At 41.1% G+C, this 17,787-nt stretch overlaps 2 protein-coding genes and 1 long non-coding RNA gene across 8 annotated transcripts in view; 1 reads left to right on the top strand and 2 right to left on the bottom strand.

Moving 5' to 3' along the window:
• Dlg1 (MAGUK family member discs large 1) overlaps positions 1–17,787 on the bottom strand; it is a 376,826-nt gene that overhangs the window by 255,789 nt on the left and 103,250 nt on the right. The window lies entirely within an intron of this gene.
• LOC143189041 (uncharacterized) lies at positions 10,263–10,945 on the bottom strand. The gene is made up of 2 exons (XR_013003606.1): positions 10,698–10,945; positions 10,263–10,634 (listed from the first exon to the last, which is right to left on the bottom strand). It is a non-coding gene; the product is annotated as an uncharacterized LOC143189041 (long non-coding RNA).
• On the top strand, positions 15,225–16,744 carry LOC143180214 (very long chain fatty acid elongase 1). Its single transcript, XM_076379782.1, has 4 exons — positions 15,225–15,312; positions 15,586–15,857; positions 16,158–16,460; positions 16,580–16,744. Exons 1-4 carry the CDS (start codon positions 15,267–15,269, stop codon positions 16,742–16,744), a joined length of 786 nt encoding a protein of 261 aa, XP_076235897.1. The 5' UTR covers positions 15,225–15,266.

The raw sequence follows: 17,787 nt of genomic DNA, 5'->3' as shown, positions 1-17,787 counted from the left end.
ATATTCCATTCACCGTACCTAGTTTCTTAAGAGAATGAAATCGCTGAGGTGAGAGCGGGGATTAAGACGATCTCGTCTCTTCATTCCATTTTCTATAAAGCTGTCTGCTATCATCCTTTGCCTCTGGCAGGTAAATTCATAGTTTATACACTGTGGACCCCGCGCAGACTTCAGGAACTTTCGCAGCACAAATTCGTCGGTGATACTTTTAAGTTCATTCCATTGTAATGAGATTCATAGTCTCATAAATTTTTTCTAAATTGGGCCACAATATCGTAATCATACTCTTACAATAGAGGATTTTCAATCTCCAGTCAATGACAAGTCGGCGAATCGAAGCGAGACGATCTAGCTGAATATCTGCTTGTAACTCGTCGCACGGAATCGAATCGAGAAACTTCATAGTGGGAACTTTTTCGTTCTTTCTCCACTTGTTCTCGCGTTGTGGCTCTCAATATGCATACCCCCGTCCACTCGTAAACTATTCGATTGCACAGCACTCGAGCCAGCTGTGCTTCATAAGATTCTCGCCAGCAGTTTTCAGCGGGGTAAATGCACCGTGCGATATGTAAAGTCGAAGGAGAGGATTTGACTCACCACTGAGTCCCAGTTTGTCGCGGTTTGCTCCTCCGCTTTGTTTTTCTGTTTCGATCCACTCCAGCGCGGAATTCGCGGGTTCTCGCGGTGCATCGAGCGTGGCTGACACGCTTCAAGCGGATTTTGTATTCAAAAGTCTTCGGCCAACAACGACGAAGGATCAAATAAACCACGCTCAGTCGTCGACCTCAGTTATAAGAGCTAACAGCCGAATAGCATCGGTGTATTTCCACGAGTTGGACGGACACTTTGTACCGATCGGAATGCAGACCGATGTTTGACAACGCTATACAATTCGCTCGAATTGAACTGATTCGTAATTGAAACGCGAGAACGGCCGTGTTCTATCGCTTCCACGGAATTGAGATGTCTTGGTAGACCCCGAGCTGTCCGCCGCTGGGAAACTAATGAATCTCCAGCATGCCAATTACCGAGACTCAAGCAATTTATACCCCTCTGTTTACTTCCTTGTTTCTTCCAAGCATCAATTATTTTCAAATTCTCAGCTTGCCTGGATAATTGGATATTCATACTTCATTTCTTACTCATTAATGTTTCATGTATTCGATTATATTGTTGAAAGATCACATAGACAGGATTCCTCGAAAAATGAAATCTATAATTTGGAAATAGCTCTGTCTCGATATAAGCCCTGAAAGCTATAGTTAGATGTGGATGGTGCAAAATTCTAGGTTAGATGCTTTCACAAATATGGATTTAATTAAATTGAAAGAGGGATAATTTAACACTGTCTGGCAGAGGGTGCGAACAACAAAAGGCATCCAATTTCCCTGAAAGTTTAATAACATTCAACGCGCGCCGTTCGATAAACCCAAGAGAGACTTCTTCGGTAGGATGCGTTCGACGTGGAAAGACAAATCTGGGGAAAACCGTCGGGAAGATGAATTTTGTTCGAGGAGAATGTCAGGTCAAGGGAATAAAGGAACGTCGAAGAGGAGAATGAAGATGAAAGGGACCAAATAAAAAAGAGTGTATTCTGTCCTCTAGAGACAACCAGAGGCGAAGAATGTCCTTCGCATTCGCGAATTGTTGTCGAGTGCTGGTGTGGCGCAGACTTCGAAATTCCGCGAGTTTCCTCTACTAAATTGCGCTCTGCAATGCGGCGGAAGGAAGCCTGCTCTGCCCACAGTTTCGTTCCGCCGAAATTACAATAATTCATCACAACGAGAACGTTTAATGCTCAATGCCGACACGTAATAACGTAAACGTTCAACACGGCGAAAATAATTTATCCCAGGAAACTTTTGTAATTTACACAATTACCGACCAAGAAAAAACTGAACAATTTGTCAACGTCGCTTACTGTGTATCTTCTTGCAGAGTACTATTACCATAGCGTCGGAAGTGTATAGTACAAGTTATAACATTATCCCATTCACTTAACAGTGATCTATTCAATATCTGATGAGGTTGTTAGATTAGCAAGACTTCTTTTCCACCGACAATCCACCCCTCAAACCTCTGTTCCCTAGAATATCCCACAAGCTCATCCTTTCCTCCTAAGAATTCCACGGAATTACAACCCCTGAGTCGAAGTCCATGTTCCCCCCCAGACTTCCGGTTAGATTCAGCCAGCGAAAGCATTCACGTTTATTCTAGTCGGCTGCATAAGGCGTCGTCTGAGCGAGCAGCTCGACCGTCGACTCGCTCATGCGATCACGTCCCATCCCGAAGGAACGTCCAAAAGCTAGCCGAGGAGAGGGTGCACTGATATTCCTGAAAATGCAGAGCGCATGTAACCGCATGCCCTACGAAATACACCAAGTGAAACGCTTCGGAATTGCGAGTTTACCCAGTCAAACTTCCGCTGAAATAACCCTCCGTTGTTCAATTTGCCAGGGAAATCGTGATACAACTGCGCATATTGAACCAATCGCTTACTGTTTGACTTTTTCGTGAGATTTCAGTTTAGATCGAAAACGCAGGTTCCCTTTTCACTTGTTTACGGAATTCGAGCGTTCCATTTTGGTGAATGGGTACTAGCCTCTCTTCGAATTTTGGATTGTGTAGAACACTGTGCTTGCCCGAATACGTACGGCCCGCATATATATATATATATACTACTTGTCTGGCCACATAGGAGGCTGTACTACTTGTAGCTCGACATCCACGTATACCGATATTTTTCGAAGTATAGCATGTTCGAAAGGATGCAGTATTTACGTTCAAGTTAAATCTAGAACTAGAGGCTAGTAATAAATTGTGAAGTTTACAAAGTGCAGTATAAAGAAAAACTGTACTTCTCAATATCTTTCAATTTATATTACTGCAGCCAAAGTTTAAAGTGAGAAATATGTTTGCCTCTAGTTGCAGTAAACTTTTCAAGATAAGTTTCAGACGACTCGATTGTAGTTACTCATACGCCGCGCCGGCACACTCTAATGACCCTTTCAAAAATAGTTTAGAAACAGCTGCAACGAAAATGAAACTGAATCTACCTGTAGTTCGTACTTATCCGTGAAGTTATGAGAAGGTGAAGGTTCTTTGTACAATTGTTTCACCTTAAATCTTTCCTCGGACACTTTCCTATGCTCGACCCAATTAGAAACTTCTTCTTATAGTTCAAACAAACTTTATCAGGCAGAATTATTAACACGTTTCTTTTTTTATTTTAGTATCAGTATTTTATTCGCTCCTTGCGATACCAGCAAATAAATCCTGTAGTGTATTTATAATTATTTAACGTCTAATTATCCTGATGAATTTCTAAATCCGTGAATTATTACGTAATCGCATTTGCTAGTGAAATTTCAGACAAACACAAAACAACTCACAACTTCCCAATGTTGACGACAGGTATTGCCACTCTAACGAATAACGCAAAACACTCCAACGACTGTGTTCATTTTCTGTAGTGAAGAACAAAACCGCTTTAGAAAAATTAGCTACTGTTGAGTAACCTTAACTCTTACAAATAATTCCCATTCATTACATCGTTTTATATTATCCAATGAGCAATCAAGTGAAAAATAAGAACTCTTAAAGTAGAAGGCGCCTCTTCAGCAAGAAACGTCCAGAAAGTAATTATAATTAAATAAAAAAACACTCTCCCAACTTTGAAGCTTAATTTCCTGCCGTGCTAGTTATAAAATGCATCCCATAATAACATAAATTATAAGACTGTAAAGGAAAAGGTCTTCTGACTTTTTCTTGTGCAATCTGGATTTGCTTTAAAAAAAAAAGTATGCTTGAGCGAAAATTAGCTTTGGGACTCAAAAATCCAGCATTCACCTCTGAGACATTCTTCGCAATTGACTTTAATTTTGGCAGCTAGTAGGGAAGGAGACGAATGTTGCAGGGAGCAAAGAACGAATTTGCAAAGTTAATTCCACAAATTTCGCAGGAAAGTAGGGTGTCCAAAGTGAAGGAAGGAGAGGAAGAAGAAGAACAGAAGAGTCACAGTGAGATTTGCAAATTCGAACTCTCGAATTCCGCCCGCTGGAGGAGAGCGAAGGAGGGGAAGATCTGTAATTATTCTTACTAGAATTGTCGCGTCTGATTACAATAGCCTCGGCGTACGAACTGGTTTAACTCGATCTTCTTCTAGAGAGACGGTGGTCGAAGATGAGTGTTTTATTACGCGGTCTACAGCAAAACGTTCAAGAAGTTTGTAGATTTTCATGAATATTTAAACTAAGAAGAAATTTCATTGCTGGAAAAACAATTTATTTCCCTTAGACGAAATTTAGATTAACTGCTGACTAAATTGTCTCTGAAATTGAAGATAAACTGCAAGCTACATCGCTACATGTAACTTGACGCAATGGATATGCTGGTAAACAAGTAATATGCTCGATATGTAGTCAGACGAAAAGTACTAACACGTCATTTAATAAACAAGTGTGATGATGTCATATAGAAATTGACAAGTAGAATGACGACAGCGTGTGTTCAGACAAGTGGCAACGCACCGCTACGGTGAAACTAGTAGTATAACCCTACCAATGATCAGACAAACTATATCACTCAACTTTGTAATAATTGTTTGTTCCTCCAGATTTGATCCACAATTACCACTAATTATTTTCAACTTATTAATCTCAGTATTGCCTTGTAATGACGATATCTCTCTGTGAAGCAACTGATTTGGAGGAATACTTGCAAACTCTCTCAAAACTGAATCCTCTGAACTCTAGAACACGGATCATATCCTATTGGAGCAACTGTTGGCCATTTGGTGGCGTAATATTACATATACTGTCGGACACTGTCGAATTCTCCCTGTAACAAGCAAACTTCCGATTACCGCGATTCTGTAGCAGTGCTCGTAACCAATGCGAGTGGGCCAACTTTTGAGGTAAAAGGCTTTATTAGCCAACCAGAGGCAGCACGGCAAGCTTTGGTGGTCAGCAAAATTTCATTGGTCACGCAATGTCTTAATAGACGATTCGACGTGCTTAATTCCTCGGTAATCCTCGTTCTCCACGCTTCAATTTCATGGGAACCCTGCTGTATCAGCGACGTATGATTCTTAAGTGCACGCAATTCACGAGATTACGTAGCATACTCGAGAGTCTTGGGTCTAATTTCATTCGAGGATGCACTGCAAATGTGGATCAATGCAAAGTGGCTGACTCGATATGCACACGTATGTAAATTTTCGGTTCGGCTTTACGTCCTTAAAGGCGCCACGAGTTTCCGACTGACACTGAAATATCCCCTCCATTTGGAATCACGCTTAATCGACTTCACGCTGTCTGATCGAACGCCAGTCGACTTTTTAATAGGATTTTCGAGCGAACGCATCAAGGATAATCAATTCTTCGTAATAATTATAACCATACGATTCGGTTACTCAGCTATTATTATTCTGATTATAATAGTTCGTTATTTGATCACGCGAATTCCAACGTACGGGCTGGACATTTGGAAATTGATTTCGACTAACCCAGTTTCCAAGTCAAGTCAGCGTAATCATCGCCCGGGGAATATACATAATTAGAAATTATATTCGCCCAACAGTGTCGTTACTGTCTGCCAAAGTCTGGCCATCAGAAAATATCTGTTTTCACGAATATAATTTTTGATCTGTTATGAGTATGATTACTGATCATGGAATAGAATAATTGCAATGCATTCTCTTTGAGTTATTTCGTTACGATTTAAATTCCAACTCATTGAAATGTTATTTGTTTCTACTAGCATGTTGAGAAGAAATGTCAATCATGCAAAGCGACAGTTTGCCATCAAAATAGTGATTCACGTCGAAGCTTTGATTTATTCAAACTTGCTGTAAAATAAAACTAAAGTATTATTCTACGCTTTGATGCAACCATTTTAGGCACAGGAGAATCTGAAACGACGAATCGACGTTTATTCAGCAAATAATTAATCAGAACATCGACCGTGTCAGAGCTAAAAATCAATCAAATCTACGATTTTAGTTGAATTTCCAACGAGGAATCTAACAGACTGCTGTAAATATACTACCCGAATATTTGCGAACGTTTTCCCTCGAAATTTGATCGAAGGATGATTCAAAGACCATGTTTTAATTTGCTTCGATATTCCATACAACTCCGTTTAATGCCATGACTGATCTGTCTAGGCAAATTTTCATGGGAATTGATATCTACGGAATTACGCTAGTGATCCCGATTACGTGCTCCGCCCTCTACATTGCTCTGTTGATTTTGCACTTCCATGGACAATTAGATCGTGCAGTTAAAGCAGGCTTAGATGCGAATCGCTATAAATCAGCGCGATTCATGACTCTGTTCAGTGGCAAACCATCTCGTATCTCCTAAAAATGATTCGAAACATAGCATTGCGAGCACATTTTCGTTTCAAGAATGAATCAACTGTCTGAAATACCACACAAACTCGATTTCATCCGAATAAGCACTTCCCCAATTTCTCTAAACGTCAGAGAAAAACCAGAGCACGAAAGAAAAATCATATTAAAGAACCCCATAGACATTTCGTCGACAGAATCCTCTTGCTCGTTTTTATTAAGTGCTCAACGCGACTCAGAAGGCTCATGGGACACGAGAAAGTAGAATATACTTTCCCACCCTCGTTTTTCACGGTCACGTAATATCCCCTTCAACTTTTCCGAACTCGCGTGATCCGTGACGCTCCATTCCGCTCTCGCGCCCCGCTGCGTCCACGTAGCTTTCTTTCCATTTTTTATGGTTCGCGCTGGCAATTTATTTCGCTGATCGTTCTTCCGAGAGTTGCCCATAAAAGTCGTTCTAGTGGCCTATGGAATCGTTCCGACCAAACTGCACTGAATGAACGAGACGATTGTTACCAAATACAGGGAAAATCGAAAAAATAGCCGTCCCTCGACGAGAACTTTCATAACTGTTTGCGAAACAATGTCGAGCTTCAGTTCCCGTAATGAGGGAATCGTATTTTTGGAAAGTGGAATGATGAATCGTGGCCAATCGATCTGTCTGCAAGCCTTTATTCCACGTTTTCCCTCTTCTTCAGCGATAATGTGCGGGGTAACACATTCTATGAAACTTTTAGCCATCGAACGAAGCTTCACAGACACTATCGTTATTGCGTGACGATATCCAACGCGAAGGACCCTGATAATAAGCAATCCCTGCTGACGAATCGATTCGTTCGGCGAGTCGTGATGAGAATCGAAGCTTTGATTGCGATGCAACAGGAAATATGGGAACATTGACACCACCAGTAACTTCGTAATATTTCAGACACCGTCTGCATCGATATAACAGATTTATCGTGGCTTTGGATAAATTAAAGCGGATTTCGAAATACGGATATGACGAGTTGAAAAGTTTCAACAGGTGAAGTGGAGCTTGGAGACGTTTTTCAGACCCCTAGAGACGTTCTAATGAAGTTTTGCAGAAGCTCATCCTAGTACCAATTACGAATCAGTTTTAGCCTTATGAGGAGTGAATGATCTTGAAGATAGAGTGTTTAACACCTCGTGGACTGCACATTTGGAAACGGTCCAACCTACGATTTCTAGCGTACCATTTCAGAAACGCAATCACTTTTTAACAAAGAGCCAGCGAATAACAGGTCCCATCATTAAATATAAGGTGGGAAATGCAGCGAAACGAGGTGAAAGAGCGAGAACCCAGGGAAAGGACAAAGAAATTGGGTTCTTTCGATGATCTGGGGTTGGTTGTTCGTCAGCTCAAGGCAGCTCGACCGCAGCTGCATTTTCATTACCCGACGCGTCGTCGACGCGATTCTTCTGGGCCAGGAAATGAAAGCTGCTGTTTAACTCGCGCTTCGAGACCTCTCCTTTTGAAGCGACACCGAGTCGGGTCTGAAGGGCAGAGAGGAAGAGAATTATTCGAGAACGACTACAAGCTGAAGAACGGACAAAGACGGATGTTTGAAAATTATAATAACTGCGTTTTTTTTCCATCTCCGATAAATTTCAGAACGACCAGAACACTGTACAGATCTTGCTTACGCCGTGACCCACCCCACAGCTCGCAATATTGAACAGCGATAATTATACAAAGAACGTCCCCTTAGTCAGAAATCACCGATTCAGCGCAAGACATTTCTTCATGGCAAAATCATAATGAAGCTTTCCTTCACAACCTATTGTCAAGATTCCCTGTTCTGTCGCAGAGAGCAGCCAGCATACAGAGACTTCGGTAATAGACCTATAGTTCCTCAGAGCTTCATCAGAAAACTCATTTTTACCCTGTCCCAACCGTTTCCCCACAAAATCGTCGTGTCTGGTCCTGCTAGGCGAGCATCCGCAATCACGTTCCTTCAGTAGAAAAACCATTTGTCGTTCTAACGGGAGTGCCAGCGATTTCAGTACTCGAGGAGATCGACAACCGTAACAAGCCCTTTGTACGCGGCGACCGACGAACAGAAAAAGAAAATCCTCCGCCGTTTTCACGGGCCGCTGTACGTTACCTCCTTTGAAGTCCGTGGGAATTCATCGCGCGGGAAACGAGCAAATCATCGCGGCCGCAACAAAGCGTCCGTTTCCACGAAGGGTATTATCCCAAACCATTATCCGAGCTCCACGTTCGATCATTCTGTAGAAAAATTTCGATTGCCTTTGTTTGAAGATCGACGTATCGGAGATCCAGCTCGAAGTCAAATTAATCCGCTGACGTCGAATCGTGGCTAATCGTCTGCGTCGCTTCAAGGCGATACACCGGATGTGTCGTTGTGAATGCGCCGCACGCGAGCTACCAAGTGCTCGGCGTACGATCGCATACTGTTAATCCAGATTAGAGTTCGCAGTAGCGGCGATGCAATGTCCCCTGAACGTTCGCTCGTGATCGCCAGGATATCCTGGGGACACTAAAATGTGATCGCCTTGTTGGGTTGTTGAGTTACACTGGATGAGCAAACTGGCACAAGCGGATATAAATATTTTCTGCGACGGTATAGCTTTAATTCAAACAAACGTGTTTATGCTACGCGATTGCGTGGGTGCTGGGGTTAAAACTGAATAAAATTTTAGGCTATCAGGCTTTCGTTGCACATTCTAGAGTTGAATAGGAAGTGATATCAGGGGTTGAACGAACAATATCTTAGCCTTCACACATGTTTATTTCGAACGATCTTAAGCGAAAGCAATGGAGTAGAAGCGAACTATGGAGTATTAGGTGCAGATAATTTTATGGGACCAGTTATGTTCACGTTAACCTCATATGGGAAATTATGCAAGCATAAACACGGTAACGATTTAATAACAGAAGGAATGTGTCATTAATGTAACCCTGAAGTTCTCCGATAAGAGTTCCGTCTACACAGACATCACAGGAATCATTTCTGTTCGATGTCTGTGATTTTGAAATTTTGTCTCCAGGAACAAGTTAAGAAGAAATATTTCTTAATAGTCTCAGAATTCTAATTTGTGAAAGATAAAAGATTATGTGGATCATTTCGATAGATGAAACTGGAGAAACGGTCAGCACACTTTAATAATGAAAAGTCGGAGAAAGCCTCGCGAAGTTATGGAATTCCGTAAAGTAAGAAAGACTTATGCAACGTTCAATTTGTATAATGTATTCAAAATACGGTCGCGCGAAAGTAGGGCCGGACGAATTTGCAATTATAATCTCTCGGATTAAGTCGTGTTACAGTTTCGGTAATACGAAACGCCTCCACGTTTTCCTGTGGATACTCTTACAAACATGAAAAAGGGTACGCCCAGCCACGCACGAAGAATAATGAGATTACGTGGAGATTTCATTCCGTTGCAAAAAATACTCATATCCTATGATTCGCGAGGTGGAAAAAATCAAATCACCAAATTTCAATCTACCAGGTATCCCTCAACACAGAAGTTCCAGGAAAAGATCCTTTCACCATAGAAATACGCGTCACTCGCCGTTTCTTCGCACAGTGTCTGCAAAATGTTGCACACCATGCATCCCTGAACGTTTCACACCGTAACAATCATTGCATTCATTTTCCAGAGCACTGTAAAAGGACTGAACCGGTAGACAGAGGCACTTGATCACACATCACCATAGAGAAGCTGCGAGTTCGGCGCGTCTATCAGCTCTGTCGACGCACACGGCGACGAATAGTCGTCAAACAAGACCAGATGATAGAAAAAGGGGAAACAATAGGAACCGATTGAACACGATACGGTAACAAGTGGAAAAACTCGACGGTTAGGTCCGACGGTCGTTGTGGCGCGCGGCGAGCCACTGACTGCCTCCACCAATTCCACGCCTTTCCCCGTCCTCCCACCTCCGTGCACCGCCACCTACGCCGATCACCCTTGCACACCCTCTTCGCGCTGTCCTCGACAACCCCAGGCGCAAACGCCACGACGATACCCGATCTCCCGTCCTCCTCTTTCGCTCCAATCCGCTCCCCCTGTCTCTCTCCCTTCCTCTATCTCTCCCTCTCGTTCTATTTCCCCTCTCCTACATCTCACCATTCCACCTCGATTCTTCGTCTCTTTCATAATGCTCCCCGTGTTATTTCATTCTTTGCGTCGTTCGCCGAATTCCAAACTATATTATTTTTGCCCATTTCTCTTCACTCCAATTTCCTCTCTCGTTCTTCCTCGTGGCTGGAGAGAAAAGAAGAACCTCTGCCTATTTTTGGGTAAGTTCTTTGATTACATTTTGCTTTCGAATTTTAATTTTTGTGACAGACACCTTTTTTAGCATTCTTCCTTTCGTGTTTCAATATTAATAAATCTCTGTTCATGATTCTTCTTTCTTGTATAATCCTCTGATAAAAAAAACTATTCTATTATTCATTTTGTCAAGCTTCTTGCAATTATCGATATTTATGTACACTTGCACATATTTCCAAAATTTTCATGCCTCTACAAATATGCTTTATACTTTATCTACTCGTTACTTTGGTAATTCTAGCTTTTATATTTTATTTTTTATCAGCATTTTACCTCAACTCGTATCTCTTCCTTTCGTTTTCCTCATTCTCGTTCAATCCTGATTTTCAAGCCCATCCCCAGTTTCCATTGCTCGTTCCCTGCTTATATCTAGGACAGTGGAACTGACGTCTCGATACAAACCTCTCCGATCAATCGAGCGTGTAATTGATAGGCTTGCTCGGTCCACGTCGTTCCGCCTTCTAATTATTTAAATAAGAAACCGGTGCGTTAAGTTTTCAATTATAAATACGTCTCCCTCGAGACGAGAGAAGCACAGAAATAGAGAAAGAGAGGGAATCGTAAGCTGGTAAAATGGTGCTGAATTAAAAACAGCGTCCACTCGCTAAATGGCTGCAGATTTCTATATAGAATCGTTTGTTTTGTTTGTCCCTCACCTTCGACAACCAAAATCAGGTATTACCTGCGATACAAAACGTGTTTGCGAAGTGGTTCTCGAAATCCATTGAATTCAGTAACGTTAAATGGGTAAATACTTTTTCTTCATTCATAGCAGCTGAAAGGGTTTCTCGAAAAAACAAAAAAATTAACATGTCAAAAGTGACATGTGTCAATCCTATTTTTATGTGACGAATGATAGCTAATCTGAACTACTCGAAATCATTTCCCAATGCAATCATATAGCTACAATTACACTGAAAATTAAAGTAGATTAATTAATATGAACAGCACAATTAGTTTAATTCAAATATCTTTTGAAAACTGTATTTCTTCGAGGGGATAATGCAAATTATCATAAGCTTCATGGAGCAAAGTTGCGGTATTTCTCAAGCCTTGATTGTCGTAGAATAAAGAAGCGAAACCGTTCGGAGAGAAATACAATCATTTCATTTCCTGCTGCCGCTGATGTTTCCATTTTTACTGGTACCTGCGTCACTTTTCGCGTCGCATTATATTTAAATCGACGCCATCTTCCGCGTCAGCTGTTTTTACAATCGTCTCCCGCATTATTCCGATACTGTCTGCCCGATGAACGGTATATTGGAACATTATGGAACGCGCGGATATTAAATGCCAGCGAGATGCAACCTCTAATTTCGTCTGGTAAAGTCGCTAGACAAAATACATAAAATTCCTCTGCACCAAGCGCGAGGAAAGAATAATAATACAAAGTCCACGAAGTCTAATATACTATTACGCTTTCTTGTAATTCGTGCTAGCTCTACGCACATTATTTTACGAAGGAAAGGTGGAGGACCTTACCCTCGACCATCTGTCTTTGGAAATGTGATACGCCAGCTTAAAATGGAAAAAAAATCAATACACAGTTATGTTAGAAAGCTTATCGTATCCCAAACGCGACCGGAAGTTGCTGAAGCGTAACGAGTAAATTATCGACAGCAAATAGATGCAAGCCAGTCATTATTCTATAAAGGCCCTCGATGAGTTTAACTGTCAAACAAACTCCAAATCGTGTTTAAACCTATCCAACCGCGATTTAGCCGTGTTTAAGCAGTCTCTGTGAACAGAAAACAACCCTGCCCGGGGTTAGATTTATTTCATATTAACCGTACCGAATTATTTTACGTGTCGCTGACCAGTGCAGTAATCCACAACAAAATACAGTCGAATTGCTTCCGCAACCGGAATTCCGCCTTTTCTTCCTACCGTTGCGTTCTTATTCTGTCGCGAGCAAGCCCTCTTTTCCGCTACTTCATCCCCTCTCATCCATCCACCACCTTTGCGCAACTTTATACGCCGCTTCACATCATAGGGGTTGGCAAATCCTCAAAACGAGTGTCGAGAATAACAATTAATGCCCCCATAATTCACGCACGAGCCACAGTCACGTTTCCAGTGCTTTTGTTATAAAAACATAGCCACTTGTTTGTTTGGCTACGCGTAAAACCCACGGAAATTGAAGCTTTACGGTCCCCTTTCTTCGTGAAAAAATTTCAGTCAACTTTTCCCTGCACAGTCGGGTCAGGCGTAATTTGACTTAACCATTCGTTAATTTTCGTAAGTACTATACTGTGTATGAATAGCGCAGACGTGAAAGAAGCGCGGTATAAAATGAGTGAATGTACGATGAAGCCCAGCTTACGGGAGAAAGAAATTTCAGATTTGATGGACTGACGCGAGCAGTGCGTCGACTCGCCCCGTCTGACTACAAACAGTCAGCCATTTACTTGGAGGGAAATTGGACGCAGGAGTTTCGCTGAACTCAAAGTGCAATGATCTGACCGAGGCGCGAGAGCTCGCTCGGGATGACCTCGTTTCCCCATTCAAATCACCGCGTTCGATCCAGTCGATTTCCGTGCTCATTTTTACCAGCGACTTCCACGCACGTCTCTCCGCCGCGGCGCAGGTCAGCGGAGGGGCTCAGCGGAGGGGCTCAGCGGCCGTAAATCAAAAGACAATCGAAAGAAAAATCCGATCGGGACTTTCACAGCAAGAAGAGATCGAGGTCCGCCGACAGAAATGAAGTGTCAACAGCAGCGAACAGAACGACCCTCGGTTTTCATTCGTGCCGATACACCGTGTCCCTTTCCATCGCGCAGCTATCCAACCGGTGTAAATTACGTTCTAACCTAGTGTTTTCGCCGCGAATGGAGCCACAGGCCGAAGGTTTCCAAACGTAGATGCGAAGGGTAATAAAATAAATTGCAGCACTTAGCGAGATGCTGTTCCCCTGTGCGCCCTCCAACGCCGCCCGCAACTCGAGTTAACGCTCTACTCTGCCGGCAGCCTCCGTCGACTAAGCTACCACGATTACCGATGCTTAATACATCCCTCTGCCAACTTCATAGACTCGAAACGGGTCTACTGCCTTAACTGCTTAAATCCTACTTCATAGAACGGCCTAGGCCCCTAGCCCTTCAACTTTTAAAGCAACCGCGACGGCAGCTAGCGACAAGGGGACAATGCCGAGACCGAGGCTTGCCAACTCGAAATTTCTAAGATCAAAGGAAGGAGCTCTTGCTCTTGAAACCCGAGATGCAGGTTCAATATTGGATCTGGTCTTTTGAATATTTAAAGTTCGATGGATCAAGCATAAAGGGAGCAGCGTGTTTGGCCTCTGCGGCGAATCTTGCGGCTTTGCGGGTGACACAGGCAGGCGTGTTGGATTGGATAACGAAATGCACGAAGGAAATGTTTGTCTTCTTCGCCCGAAAGGAAATCGAAGCTCGAGGAACGGTTCGAGATACGAGGGAGCAGTGGGTGCATCAATTTTTGATAGGATCCAGGCGGAGTGGAAGGCTCGGTCAACTTTTTTCATCGCTACCTCAGGGTTGCTGCGGTTTTAAGAAGATTTTTTATGGATTTGATTGAAACTGAACGTTCAATACATCTGTCCCACCTACGACAGCTTCCAGCGAGTAAGTTACTTCAATCAACGATACTTAATATGCTCCATTGGGAGTATCTTAGACCACGGTAGTTCATGATAACTTCTAAATTACTTCTTCGTCGAAGTTTAACTCCCTGACTAGTGCCGCCTTCCAACTTCAGTAGAAATGACCAATTTAGCCGAGAGCTCGTCGTTAAGTGACTACGAAGTTAAATTTTATATGAAATAGTAGCGATACTTTGGATAATTTGAAGAGAAATTATCATTGATAGACTTCCTAATTATACGGTGAAATATACTTTCCAATATCTATATAAAGTGAATGCCTTGCAAGCGCTGATGAGTGCAAATGGCAGTCCAAAATGAATGAAGGAAGAATGTTTATAAATAAGGCTATGAAATTCTTATGTAACTGTTCATGTATTATTACGTATGTTATTTCTTGATGCAAATTGGAATGTAAATCAGGCGCGAAGACATGCGAATTTTTAGCAAAACCTTTTGGGATTTTCCAGCTTTTTAAAATATGAATAACAGAAAAGTCGACTGTTAAAATCAGACAATAGGTGGAAGTTTCGGGGAAGGTAGTGCGTCACAAAAATATCGTCACTGGATGATTGAACATGGAAATAGGATTCTTAGAGTACATATAATGTAAATGAAGCCCAACGTTAAATATCGATACAAACAATGGCTCAAGTGATCTCTGATGACACTTTAGGGACCTTCCACACTTGAAATTAATGTACATATTAAAAGACGAGTGCGCTGACATGAATTTCTGCCTCGTATACAGTACACGGTTTTATAAATACCCTGTGTTCGACTCGGTCACGAACCATTCAAGTTAACACTTCAATCGTATTCGGTTTAATATGCTTCTATGTATATAACATTCCATAAGAATCGTTATAAACATAAAAGCGTAATAGTCACTTCGTCAGTGATCAGGTTCTTCAACTAAGAATCCTTTTGTGCCTCGCGTATCTCACCTAAGAAACGGACAGAGTGTTAAAAATGGGTTTCGTGGAAGTCTACGATTATTATTGGAATCAGAAGGCTGGTGAGTGACTAGAACGAGTACAGAGATACCCGTTTCCAAGTAAAGTTTGACGAAGAAAAATTACTGTAATCGTACAACGCTGACAGTTCATTAATCACTACTATAGACGTAAAAAATGATGGTACATGTTAAAGAGTTGACTCTTAGCTTAGATCTTTTTCTAAGATTTAGAAGATTTAGGAGAAATCTGTAGAAATGCAAAATTGAAAAATTGCAAAGTTCTACGATAGTGATTGATACATCTGAAACACTTTCGACCTCTTGTGAGTTTAGATCCACGAACGAGCAACCTACCATTCATGGCGTCGCCCGTTCTCATTCCATTTATCACGTTCTCGTATCTGTACCTCGTTTTGAAAAGCGGGCCAGAATACATGAAGGACCGAAAGCCGTACAACTTGAAAACTTACATAAAATGCTACAATGTCTTTCAAATCCTCTTCAATGCGTACATAGTGCAGCAATTCATCAGCGCAGGATGGTTCACCGAAATATCGATATACTGTGAAATGCCGGACTATTCTTACAGTCCTGGCCCTCTCAAGGTACATACTCACTAATCATTACACTGATCGAAATAAGTAAACAACCCGAAAATAATTTTCAAAACAGTTTTTGTTGAAAATAAACGAGTTTGTTGCAATATCGATAACAATCATTATCGTTGATTAAAATAAATAATTAATATTTATTTCTATGCAAGTTTCAGTATTATTATGCGCGGTTTATTATTCCTTCATTAGAGTATTACCAAGTTTTATTATCACTGGCATTCGTTCCATCGGCATGCCCGAATAAAATTCAGGGCCTCATTAATATTCACCGAATCCGTTCGCCCATTGCAGATGTCTTACATAATGTGGCTCACGACGATGTTAAAGTTGATCGACTTGTCCGAAACGATAGTATTCGTGTTGAGGAAAAAGAATGACCAAATTTCATTTCTACACCTTTACCATCATGTGTCGACGCTTCTAATATTCTGGTTGATAACGAGATACGTGCCCGTTGCAATGGCTTCGTTTAACTTTTTGGTAAATTGCAGCGTACACGTGATTATGTACACTTATTATCTACTTAGTACGTTCGGAGAGAGAGTGCAGAAAGCAGTGAGGCAGTTTAAGCCCCTACTGACTACTATACAAATGGTAAGTAACTCTAACATCAAATTTCTGAGGGTGATTTGAAGGAAGAGGTGAGAGATTTTCCTTTAAACCACTCTGTGTTACCACCTGTCTCAAGACTAATTCCTTTCGTGTTTCAATAGGTACAGTTCGTAATTTTAATACTCCACAACTTGCAGTCCTTCTTTCCATCGTGCACAGTAACGAAGATACCAGGCACTATATCGATAAGCGACCTCATTATCAATTTCTATCTCTTTTATAACTTCTACCAGACGCAATACAAGTCTGCTCAAAAGAGGAGCTGAACCACATCTACTGAATGTCCAGAAATTGTGCAACTCGTCTATAATATTTTTGTGGAAATTTTTACGAAGAATTTCTATAATAATATCCTAATTGATAAGGTGCACTACCTGATTTCACAGACACTAATAGAACAATTTTATTTAAATTACATAACGATATGTTTTATATCTAAATCAATTTTAAAATATAGCAAACACTTGTTGAAGCTTCTGATGCGTAAAGTGACAATCGCATCAAAAGAATATAGACACAGGAAATCACCTTATTCAAATGATATACGATGCCATCGTGAGATTACCATATTCAAAGCCATAGAAAATATGACAATAGGATAAAGCTAAATATTTAAATGTACCCCCATTGGCACGAATTAGAATGGAATATACTATCTCGTTTCTATATGGAATCGTTCATATATGCAAAAATTCTAACTCTCAATCCTGCATTAAAACAGCAACAATTATAATGAAAACTAAAATCCTTTTAGTGACGAATATTTGTACATAAATTTAAAAAATCATTAATCTGTCAAAGTTTCTACTTACACGTGTAGATCCCGTCTCGTCTTATAGACAGCTAACAAGGTACTCACCTGAAATAAAAATATAAATTAATATAGTTCATGAGAGTAATTAACTTCTGTTCTGCTACACCCTTTTCTTAAAAAAAATTTCTGCTTCGTCAACCTTGCTACAATTCAAGGAATTTCTTGAACCGTATTATGTTTCGAGGAGCTCACTTCTCGTAAACTTTAGGACTTGAACCATCCACAAATTAATTAGTTTCGGCTATCCTCTTCAAGTTTATTAACGAGGATATCAATATCAAAAGAAATACTTTTCAAAGGATTTGTTGAAAGTAAACCTAAAAAGTTGGGGTAATTTAAAAAATATCCGCAGTCTCTGTAATAACATCTTGCGCTCGTTCCTCACTTTACCAGTTGTAAATGTATGCAATAACTTAATTTTATAATCGATAAGCCGTTTGTAAATTTCACACTAGAATGACAACTATATTGCACGGAACTCGAAAAAATGTTTCC

This window comes from Calliopsis andreniformis, chromosome 1, assembly GCF_051401765.1.
Source record: "Calliopsis andreniformis isolate RMS-2024a chromosome 1, iyCalAndr_principal, whole genome shotgun sequence".
NCBI lineage: Eukaryota > Metazoa > Arthropoda > Insecta > Hymenoptera > Andrenidae > Calliopsis > Calliopsis andreniformis.
The sequence above is the reverse complement of the archived record's forward strand: the minus strand, read 5'-3'. Positions and strand labels throughout refer to the sequence as shown.